The 12,389-nt window shown below is 40.5% G+C and overlaps 1 protein-coding gene across 2 annotated transcripts in view; it reads right to left on the bottom strand.

Annotated features, from left to right (window-relative positions):
* SLC12A2 (solute carrier family 12 member 2) overlaps positions 1-12,389 on the bottom strand; it is a 65,201-nt gene that overhangs the window by 16,114 nt on the left and 36,698 nt on the right. For both annotated transcript variants that reach the window (XM_074569191.1, XM_074569190.1), the window contains exons 11-15: positions 10,495-10,602; positions 9,374-9,497; positions 7,875-7,976; positions 4,190-4,345; positions 3,033-3,132 (exon numbers count right to left, since the gene is read on the bottom strand). In XM_074569191.1, the coding sequence (XP_074425292.1) occupies positions 3,033-3,132; positions 4,190-4,345; positions 7,875-7,976; positions 9,374-9,497; positions 10,495-10,602 (590 nt within the window). The remainder of the gene's footprint in view (positions 1-3,032; positions 3,133-4,189; positions 4,346-7,874; positions 7,977-9,373; positions 9,498-10,494; positions 10,603-12,389) is intronic.

Raw genomic sequence — 12,389 nt, 5'->3', positions numbered from 1 at the left:
TCCATGACTGTCATCAAACCTATGATTAATTGGTTCCAAACTTAGTAATCCCACCAAATATGAAAATTTACACATTTAACAAGATCAGAAACAGATTTTAGAAAAGACTAGGTCAGAGGGATGAATTTCTTCACCCATTGCTAAGTCGCATCCCTTTGCATTTTCTAGGTTAAGATTTTTCCATACCCAATAGAAAAACTGGAATCACATGCTTTTGTGAAAATTACTATCACTCAGAAGGTAGAGCCAAACAACTGCAAGGAAGTTATTCTAGAAAACTTTCTAAGCAATTTTAAAAGATGAAGTGTCCAGACTTTTATCAGGAAATAATTTTTCATAAAAACCACGTACAGTCATCTGTCTCGATCTCTACAGCAGTTCCAGTTCCTTTTCCATATTAGAATCACAGAATAGAATTATAGAATTATTAGGTTGGAAAAGACCCTTAAGATCACCGAGTCCAACCGTTAACCTAGCACTACCAACTCCACCACTAAACCGTGTCCCGAAGCTCCGCATCTACATGTCTTTTAAATACCTCCAGGGGAGATGACTCAGCCTGTTCCAATGCTTGACAACCCTTTCGATGAAGAAATTATCCAATCTAAACCTCCCTGGTACAACTGGAGGCTGTTTCCTCTTTCCTATCACCTGTTACTTGGAAGAAGAGAAAAACACCCACCTCACTACAACCTCCTTTCAGGTAGTTGTAGAGAGTGACAAGGTGTCCCCTCAGCCTCCTTTTCTCCAGATTAAACAACCCCAGTTCCCTCAGCTGCTCCTCATAAGTCTTGTGCTCTACACCCTTCACCAGCTTCGTTGGTGTTCTTTGGACACACTCAGCACCTGAACGTCTGTCTTGTAGCGAGGGGCTCAAAACAGAACGCAGTACTCAAGGTAGGGCCTCACCAGTGCCAAGTACAGGAGGACAGTCACTTCCCTAGTCCTGCTTGCTACACTGTTTTTCTGATACAGGCCAGGATGCTATTGCCCTTCTTGGCCACCTGGGCACACTGTCAGTTCATGCTCAGCTGGCTGTTGACCAACACCGCCAGGTCCTTTGCTGCCAGGCAGCTCTCCAGCCACCCTTCCCAAGCCTGTAGCGCTGCATGGGGTTGTTGTGACCTAAGTGCAGGATCTGGCACTTGGCCTTGTTGAATCTTACACAATTGTCCTCGGCCCATTGATCCAGCCTGTCCAGACCCCTCTGTAAAGCCATCCTACCCTCAAGCAGACCAACACTCCCACCCAACTTGGTGTCATCTGCAAACTTATAATATAAATAAATAAATATTGAACTGCTCTGGTTTAGAATATAGAACTCAAAGTATTTTTTGCCACAGGTTACAAACTAATAGCAGGCCAAAAATAGTTCTCCTAAAGCCACTGTGCTTAAAAGTGGCTTACATTAAGATCTGTATCTCCTCTGAATAACAATTAACAAAGTCTAAAGCTCAGAAATCTATATACTAGCTTCCCAAACAAAAGAGCTGAAGTACTTCCAATGCAATTCTAAAAACATACTGATCAGCAAAGCCTTTCTTTACTGTATCAGCACAAGCAGGAAGTTACACTTGGCAAGAATTTTCCTATAAAGCTTGTTCCTACATCAAAGTTTGCAACCCAAAATAGACTAACAGCAGACAGAAATGAGGTTGCCACACTAATCACAGTTAGTTAATGCCAGCCTTTAGATTTGCACTAGGGAAGGTTTTAAAATTGCTTCTTGAGATACTTAAGCAACAAACAAGTTTCTGAACGTAGACTTACTTTTCCTGTTAACAACACAGCTTGATCTTTGTTATACAATGTTTTTAAATAAATCAGGGATTTTAATATCACATTAGGACTTAGGACTTCAGAAAGAAGAGCTGTTTCATAATTAAACTTCAAGTTTTGCGGTTTATACCTATGAACAGCCAAGCCTTTTTAGTCTGGAATTGGAATGCCCATTAATACTCATATTAATACACTTGTAATTTAGTTTTACTGTCACATTCTTCAAGGTTGTGCTGGTACCTATCATAATTGGCTGACACATCTAATTTCAACTGTCTGTATGTATGCACTATAGACATTGTAAGTACCTATCCTGTACTACTTCAAGAAAATATAGTCACTTCAAAGAGAGGCCAGGAGTCAGAATTAGAGTATTTTTCCAACTGACAGGTAATACCATAGATCTTTTCGTTCAAAAAAGGCAGCATGTAGGAGATAACTGCTCGATTTGAAAAGAGACAGGTCAACATGACCTCCATCCTTGGAAATACTAAAAACTTGGCTGGATACAGCCCTGAGCAATTTGATGTAACATCAAAGTTGGATCTAACTTTGCAGCCAGATCTGCGGTGAGTCAGCCGAGTTCGGACTGGACAAGACCACATGGTAAAGTCACATTCAATCTATGATTCTATTTATTTGGAGGAATTAGTTGAAGTCAATACCTTTTGTTAAAATTTTTTGATGCATCTTTCTTCTACAATAGCTTATTCCAGAAAGTGTCATAAATACTATAGGACAGAAAATTGCCTTCTTGAGTAGGACATTCCTGGGTTGCCATGCTGGCTGACAACAAATCAGACAACTATAGCCTGTTTGCCAGTACTGAAGTGCAATGAGAGAATATGTCTAATGTGAAATAGCTGGTGTTGAGGACAACATCCACAGTATACACATCTTGGGGATTTTAGGTTGTATCAGTTTTCTCTTAAGTATGGGCACTGAATGCTCACTAGCACTTTCGAGCATATCTTCCAATGTAGTTTCATCAAAGAGGAATGCAATGGTACATGCAATGGTGCAAACCGTTTAGGCATCTAAGAATATGCAGGCATCATCCACAGACCTGCTTCTAAAATGCACTCTTAGACAGAAATAAAATCCTAACATAGTATGTCCAGAGGGGTGAAAATCAAAGTTGTTATAACCCACAGGAGATGAACAGGCATTTAATGGAAACCATGAAAACATCATGACACCACCCTACTGAATACATGGAAGTAATTTCCTATGTCTTTAATATTAAGTGTTACCTGAAGTTTTTCACATGATCTTCCACTCCTGAGAGCCGAATAGAATGCTGTAGTGCATTCAAGTAAGTTAAAGCTTGTGTTGAGGATCCCCAGTTCACATCTGTTGGAAGATTTGAAGTTTCAATATTTTATTTAAAGCTGTTCATTGTAAAACTACATGATCACAAAATGAATGTTGAATGCCAACTGAAAACAGAGAAGCTACATCTTGGAACATTCTACGCTATACTAGTCAACAAACCCTACAGCTAAATAGACAATTCTGTTTAAAGTTAACATTGCTGTATAAGTTTTAGCAAACAAGTTAAGAGTTTGATATTGTACAGTTATATGAAGAAAGAATTGAGATTTTTTTCCCCCCCAACATTTCAAAGATTTTGACAACTTCAGAGTCAAAAAAACAACACTTCAGGAAAAAACATGTTGTATCACAACACAGGAAAAAGTAACCTCAAAACATTGCCTAACCGAAGTCAAATATTTTCAGTGAAAAACTGCTAGATAATCAGTTTCACATCCTTATAAAAGTAATAATCTAAAAGGAAGGAAAGATCCCAGTATCTTCTCTATTTGTTCCCATATACATCTTTTGATAGCTACAATTAATTTATCATCCAAGTACTTCATAATATTCTTAGCTCAGGATGTAGGGTTTTTCTTATTTTCAACTTCAGGAACACTTGTTGGTTAAGTTTACTCCATCTTGCACTTACGATCATACAGTGCTCTTAGAAAAAGGAACAAAGTGTACAAGTTGTTGTTTATCACTATAGGAATGGTTTACTGGAAAAACAACCACCACTCAAAACCTTTTTCAATTTGAAAAGGTAAGGGAACATCATTCTCTCACTTCCTATCAAAACATAACATGCTTTCCTAGTGCCTTTGTTGCTGCACCTTATCCTACAATTTTCATTCAAATGTTTATGTCTAAGCACAAGGCATGCATCTCAATAATTTGTGAGGAAGGGCAACAACAGCAGTGATTATACAGGCATAATTACATTTCATTACAACTAAAAATTATGAAACAGAAGTTTGAACTAGTCACCAAACAGAAAAGTTATCTTTTTCTTTTTTCCCTAAAGGCCATAATTTCTTCCCTTCTTCTACATCCCTCTTCCCCCACCGCAACCAAGAGAAACACCAGAACATACCCGGTTTCTTGTAAGTGACATAAATGTAAAGTCCAAGGACTATGACGTATGTTAGAAGTGCTGCCCACCAATTAATGACAAACATCACAATGCAGCACAGAATAGCTCCCACAAGAGAAATCCACATATTGTAGTATTTGAAAGCAGGGCGCCAACCTAGTCAAAATATAATTTGGAGAGAGAAAAGAGGGGGGGAAATTAATTAATCACTACTCAAAGAGAAGGAAGGCGCTGTTCCTCTTTTCCTTCCCTAATGTTCTGCATCACATTTCATTTGAACGTGTGATAGTTTCACTAATACACAAAATAATGACTTTAGCACATTTATGCTTTCAAATGAATTAGCATCTTCCTTACATAGTTACCTAAATGTTCCTAATTTTGCCCTCTAAAAGCAATCTCAAAAGGAAAGCTTGAAGATGCTTGTGCCAATACGTCTACTGAATCAGGAACCTTTGGCAATAGCTCCCCTGACAATTCATTTTTGCCTTCAAAAGTAGTATAACATGAATCATCAGCTCTTGACTTGCTCTCTCACATACTACTGTTTCTAGTAATGTATTTTTACTATTTGGCCAGAAATTTTCACCACGTGAAAAGCAAAAGGACAGATATATCCAAGTAGAACCTCAATATGTCAAAACTGTCAATGTTTCATGTGCTTATACTCTGAGGGTAGAGACGGTAGAGAGACTCCTAAGACTACTCTGCCTAATACTGCTCTTGAGCTGTAAGCAGCTTGGCATCTTTGTTGTGAACATAGTGCTGTGCCACTACAAGTAAGTGCTGTGTTGCATGAATAGACCTTGGTGCTGGCTCAGGGGCTGTGCCTGTAGCTGTATCCAGCTCTTCCAGCCGTGACATTAAAAATTCGGGCACTGCTTAATTGATTTTCAAGATTATTTCATAGAACCATAGAATGGTTTGGGTTGGAAGGGACCTTAAAGATCACCTGTTTCCAACCCCCTGCCCTGGACAGGGACGTGACCCACTAGACCAGGTTGCTCAAAGCCCCATCCAACCTGGCCTTGAATACTTCCAGGAATCCACAGCTTCTCTGGCCAACCTATTCCACTGTTTCACCGCCCTCACAGTAAAGAATTTCTTCCTAATCCGTAATCTAAATCTCCCCTCTTTCAGTTTAAAACCATTACCCCTCATCCTATCACTACACTCCCTGATAAACAGTCCCTCTCCACCTTTCCTGCAGGCCCCCTTTAAGCACTGGAAGGCTGATGTAAGGTTTCCTTCTCCGGGCTGAACAACCCCAACTCTCTCAGCCTGTCTTCACAGGAGACGTGTTCCAGCCCCCTCATCATCTCCATGGCCTTCTCTGGACTCACTACAACAGGTCTATGTCCTTCTTATGATGGGGGTTTCAGAGCTGGTCACAGTACTTCAGGTGAGGGCTTACCAGAGTGGAGCAGAGGGGCAGAATCGCCTCCTTTGACATGCTGGCCACGCTTCTTTTGATGCAGCCCAGGATGCTGTTGACTTTCTGGGCTGTGAGCGCACGTTGCTGGCTCATATTGAGCTTCTCATCTACCAACACCCTCATGTCCTCCTCAGAGCTGCTCTCAATCTATTCTCTGCCTAGCCTGTATTTGTGCTTGGGATTGCCCTGACCCACATGCAGGACCTTGTACTTGGCCTTGTTGAATTTCATGAGGTTCACATGGGACCACCTCTCAGGTCCCCCTCGATGGCATCCCTTCCCTCCAACGTGTTGAGCACCACAGAGCTTGTTGTCATCGTCAAACTTGCTGAGGGTAGACTCAATCCCATTGTGTTCCCCCATGTCCCTTGGGGGATTTAATTCCATCTGGGCTTTACCTTTCCTAACCTGATCCTTGGCTGCTTGGACAATTTCTCTGTATTCCTCCCAGGGTACCTGTCCTTGCTTTCACCCTCCAAAGGCTTCCTTTTTGAGTTTGAGTTTCTCCAGATGCTCCTTGTTCACCCATGCAAGCTTCCTGGCTTTCTTCCCCGACTTCCTCTTAGTTGGGATGCATTGCCCTGGAGCTTGGAGGAGGTGATCCTTTTAATATTAACCAGCTTTCATAGGCCCCTCTTCCCTCCAGGGCTTTATCCCATGGCACTCTACCAAGCAGATTGCTGAAGAGGCCAAAATCTGCTCTCCTGAAGTCTAGGGTAGGGAGCTTGCTGAATGTCCCCCTTGCTGCCCTAAGGATCATGCACTCCACCATCTCAAGGTCACTGTAGCCAAGGCTGCCCTTGAGCTTCACGTTCCCCACCAGCCCCTCCTTGTTGGTGAGAACAACATCCAACTTAGCACCTTTCCTCATTGGCTCCTCTACCACTTGGAGAAGGAAGTTCAATGCACTCCAGAAACCTCCTGGATTGCTTATGCCCTGCTGTATTGTCCCTCCAACAGACACCAGGGTGGCTGAAGTAACACATGAAGACTAGAGCTTGCGAATATGAGGCTGCTCCTACCTGTCTATAGAGGGCCTCATCCACTTGGTCTTCCTGGTGGGGTAGCCTGTAGCAGACCCCCACTGTAACATCACCTGTCCCTGCCCTCCCTTTAATTCTGACCCATAAGCTCTTGGCTCCTTGTCCATCTTCATGCACTCCATCTGGCCATTGACATAGAGGGCAACACCCATTCCTCCTCTCCCCTGCCTGCCCTTCCTGAGGAGCCTGTATCCTTCCATTCCAACACTCCAGTCACAGGTGCCATCCCACCATGTCTCCATTATGTCAATAAGATCATAGCCCTGCAGGCATGCGCCTCTAGCTCCTCCTGTTTATTCCCCATGCTACATGCGTTTGCATAGAGGCATTTGAGTTGGGCCTCTGATGAAGCTAACTTACTGGAGTAGCTAGTATGCATTTCTGCTGCACTCCAGGTGCTCTCCTGTTGACCTGCGACCCTTCCTCTGGCTCTGAGCATCTATTACTGGTACTGGCATCATACTGGTAGAAGCGGGATGCAACTCTAGTTTGCCACAAGTTTATCCAAAATCCGGTAAATACACATACACATCACCACTAACACACCCAAGATTAAAAAGTGATTAGAAAAAAAAGATTAGACGTAGAACTGTTGTGTAAATAGTGATGCACATGCTCTGGCAAAATCACAATATCTACCAGTTCAGCCACTCAGTTCAGCTACTTAAGAAACTGTAAAGGGTACTACTTCCGTACAACTGCATAGTGGACTGCATATGATCTACATCTGTTCTACATCATCTGGGTTTTGGCTTATTCCTATAATCTAACTAGCCTCCCACACCAAAGGCTGTAAGAATGTGGCAATGCCACCTGCAATTCCAGTTTCTTCTGGACTGGGAGAAAAAACATATTAACAGAGAAATCCAAAGAAGGCAAAAGGATGGTTTCTTGAATGTCAGATATCGAATTAGCAAAAAAAGTTTCTTCAAGAGTTTCTGAATAAGCACTGAGTATCTTGTGTTCCCTCAGCAAAGATGACAAAATCAGTAGCTCCCAAGTTCTACTGGATCACTCAGCCCTCAAAATTTCAGAAGACCCAAGTACACACCATATTACACTTGTAATTCAGATGCACCATGACAGTCAAATAGATACTTAGTAACTAAAATGAACTAAACATTAATTTATATTAATACCTTTTAAACTGTATTTATGCATAAAGAAATTACAGGCTACACTCTCACCCACAAAATGTAGTTCCTACCTGGAGATTTTGCAAGAGAAGCATGGAATACAGAGAAGTTAATCAAGGCATATGAGGCCAAGAAGAAGTTAGAAATAATTGGAGCAATGACGTTCAGTTCAGCTGTAAAATCAAAAACAAAGCAGGCTGTTAAGAAAGATATCATCCAAAGGCTTTGTAAATTCCAGAGTGAAAAACATGCTACAAACAACCTTGTTTTCTGATATACTCTAAGGAGAAGCAGTTTGTTTATTTTATTCAACAGACAGAGTTGTTATCCTAATGGTCTTTTATTTACTAAGCTATCTTCTAAGAGCCATGAAGTGTAACTTTCAGTTTCAGAAGTATTTATATTTTTCCCACCCTACCAAGTATTCCATGACTGCCATTTTTGAAGCATTACATACTTTCTCAAACTAATTCATCAAGAAAATTTCTTTCCTACCATGGCTTGCTCAAACACCAGTGCACCAGTACTGGGGTTCAGAAGAATGTCAGAAACAGCAGACAGCACTACTACATCTGCCGTATGTATAGCTCAATTCTCAAACAGCAAAGAACAGGGCACTATTAAGTTTAAGAGACAATCAACTATGGTAAATGACAATAGCAGGCAAAGTTAGTGTGAGTAATGTGACAACCATGTTCGTTCACCTGCCTGCATTTAAAATGAAAAGTTGCATTAATGGTACTAGTATAGTGCATTACTGTAGACGAATATCACAACAACAGCAACGAGTACACCCTCTTTAGTGAAAGAGATGGAAGAACCCTTCCTTGAGGCAGCATGGTAAAAAACATTTAGATGTGTACTCTCATCAACAAAAAAAAAAGTGATCAAAATACATGATGTGCCATGTTACTCTGCAAGTTTCTACCTGTTGTAATCAAGCTTCCAGTCAGCATGCTGCAATAGGGACATCATGGGTATACCTGTGCCTTAAGCAGACTTGGGGGGAAGTATGAAAGAGCAAACTGTGAAAAGAAGTTTAAAAGCACTGGTACAGGACTCATGGACGGACAGAGCACAATTAGTTTGCTGCCTACACAGAACATGTGTAATTCTACCTAGACTACCTTTAGCAATAGCAGAATCAGCGCTTATCTCTACTGTGTGACTTAACAGAAAACCACACTGAAAGTATTGTTCATGCAAGCTTGCCATTTACTGGAGTTGTTTGTAATTATTAAAAATCTGAAAATAAGCTTTCATATTTACAAGATACAAAATCTCCCTACCACAAGCAAAAGATGTGTTTTTATTGATTGATAGCATCTACCTTGCAGTTATTAAGAAAAGTGCAGTATTGCTGCTGTTCAATTCAAATTTATTGCAGTTCTAGACAGAATTATATATAGAAGACAAGAGAAAGTAACCCTCAGAATGAACAGATTTAAAATGCCGGCTTAGAATTCAGCTGTGCATTAGACCTCTAGGACACTGTCATCAAGTCATGACATGGAATAGAATGCTTTGTAAAGGACAAAGATATTGAGATTTATTATAATTTCAAACTAACCAATTAGTATGAATCCAAGAGCAATTAAAAATGTTAGAAGATATCCTCTCAGTGGTTCATTGTTCTTCCCATAGCCTTTAGCAAACATCTGAAATGCTGGATAAATGTTGTCCTTGCACAAAGCCTACGAAAACATAAAATCCAAGAGTCAGCATGCATTTTGATCAAAACATATTCTTACTAATGCTTACAAATGCTATATTCCACTGGATACTATCTTCATGAAAGTAGAAGGTTTACAGCCACCATGTACTAATTCTATTTGCAACTGTCTTTGTATCTTGACATTTTACATTTCCAATATTATTATTATCCTTCAGTAATTTCTATCTGTAAGAAGCAGCTTTGCTCTTCTGTAAGTAATTGACTCTTTTACTTTACTGGTGTCTTACGATCACTAAGAGTCTTTCTTTAGAGACAATGTTTACTCAGAAAGTGGAAAATTTGCCCAATGTATACAATAGTTCTCTGCATCAATATTTGTGCTTCTATTCTGCAACAAAACCCCTTCTACGTTTGACTCTACACCGAACTTCTGGGAAAGAAGGTCATTTGAGGACACTAAAGTTTTACCCAATTAAAGAGAACTTGCAAGACAAAGAATGAGATTAAATGGCTAAAAAAGAAGGTAAAGCAAAATGCATTCAGGAACACACACACACAAAATCAATGTAAATGATTTACATGAGAACCGATACATAATTATTTTGATAATGTACTGCCTGAGGATTAAGATTCCACAGCTACAGGTTCTACTTCATGCTGTCTCCTTCTATGATTATTCTGAGAAGTGAACTAATCTGTTATCTCTGTATGTACTCCACTGTTATGTACAACAAGAAACATCTAAAGGAGTTTGTAGATTCCTATAATGTTAGTTATACCATAACTTACCTCTAAACTAACCAAAAACACATGAGCAAACTATAGCCTAGCTACGTTTAGGAACAGTAACACAGTATTTTCCCATTCTAAGCAACAGGCAAGTATTAGATCAATCTACTCATGTCAAGGAGTATGAATCATGATGGCAGCATGTCAGAGTCCCCTTCCAAAAATTCTGGTTCAAAAGTTAATTGAAATTATTCTTTAAAAGATTATGGGCTTGCTTCCATACTTACCTGGAAGATCTTGGGTGCACTCACAAGAGATGCTAATGCAGAAGACAGGGTAGCTGAAAAAATACCCGCAGAAATCAGTGGTGCAAATCCTGATACCATGCTCATTACCTGAAAGCAAAATAATTATTTTTTTAAAAAGAGTATGAAAAAGTGTACTATACAAATGGACGGCAACATTAACTACAAAACCAGATCAATAAAATACTATGTAGCCTCCACTTAACAGCTGTTTAAGTATCATGCATTCATACCAACGAATGAACTAGGGACAAATCAGAGGATATAAATGGACCCTAATTTCAGAACAACCGAAGGTGGCTTCTCACACAACATATAGTCCAACCATGTAATTCTCAAGTCATAGAATCATATAATTGTTTTGGTTGGAAGACACCTTTAAGATCATCAACCTAGGACTGCCAAGTTACCACTAAATCAAGTCCCTCAGCTCTACATATACATGTTTTTTAAATATCTCCAGGGATGCTGACTCAACCACTTCCCTGGACAGCCTGTTTCAGTGCTTGACAACCCTTTTGGTGAAGAAATTTTTCCTAACATCCAATCTAAACCACCCCTGGCACAACCTGAGGCTGTTTCCTCTTCTCCTATCACTTGTTACCTGGGACCTGCCACTTGGCCTTGTTGAACCTCATACATTTAACCTTGGCCCACCGATCCAGCCTATCCAGATCCCTCTGCAGAGCCTTTCTACCCTCAAGCAGATCAACACTACCCCCCAGCCTGGTGTCATCTGCAAACCTACTGAGGTTTTTCATCCTTGAAAGAACACACAGAACTGGAAGGACAGATATCTAGTAAGAATTGCCCTGTTAGCACTGGTGTAGTGAGACAGACGTATAGTTCCTGCTGATAAGGGACTCATTATGTTTGCTTGGCATTTACTGTCTAGATAGTTACTTAAATTTCAAACATTTGGGATAATGAAATACCATATTTTGACTACAGTTTCTGTTCTTTGGTCCAGCCATTGTGCAGAAAGAAAAAAATTCCACATAAAAAACAAGCAGCAGCTCCTTTAAAGTTACATTTTCATAATGAATATGGACAAAGCATTGTTCAGCTCCCCCTCCCCCTAACTTTTTACAAATGCTTTACAGATGCCTTCCTTTGTAGGAGAAATGTTTTAGCAGAACTTTCACACTGTTTCTGGAATGGAGCTTTATGGTACTTTCAACTTTTCATCCAAAGTTGGCCAAATTCTGCATTTAAATTATCCAAAGCTATAACTTACTCTAGGAAGTTCCAGGCTGAAGCTACAGAGCCCCAAACAAGTTTCTGAAGTTACTCTTCTACCAGGTGACACACTGGGCACAGAAACGTCATTGACTGTCAATGACTGAGCAAAGAAATGTTTGAAGCCCGCAAGGACCTGTAATTCATTTGCACTGACTGCAACAGAAACTAAAGATGGTCTTTCTATGCAAGTCTGACTAAGCCTGTCTCAACAACTTAACATTTTAGCATCATCTAAGCTTTCCACAGGTAAATCATACTACAAGTCAATCATCAGTCATCATTCCACCTAAACATGAAGAGGAACTTCTTCACTTTGAGGGTGGCAGAGCATTGGAACAGGCTGCCCAGAGAGGTGGTGGGGTCTCCGTCTCTGGAGACATTCAAAACCCACCTGGACGCGTTCCTGTGCAACCTGCTCTAGGTGACCCTGCTCTGGCAGGGGGTTTGGACTAGATGATCTACAGAGGTCCCTTCCAACCCTACCATTCTGTGGTTCTATGATTTGCTGCCCAAACACATCCAAAACCTGAGCTGCCTAAGCACTAACTTCAAACCAATTCGTTGCCAGAAGAACTGAATGCAGCACAAAGTGTACAAAACGGATAAAGCCATCAGGCTGTGCACATGAGTAAACC

This window comes from Larus michahellis, chromosome Z (genome assembly GCF_964199755.1).
Source record: "Larus michahellis chromosome Z, bLarMic1.1, whole genome shotgun sequence".
Classification (NCBI taxonomy): Eukaryota; Metazoa; Chordata; class Aves; order Charadriiformes; family Laridae; genus Larus; species Larus michahellis.
This window is presented reverse-complemented; position numbering and strand designations above follow the sequence as displayed.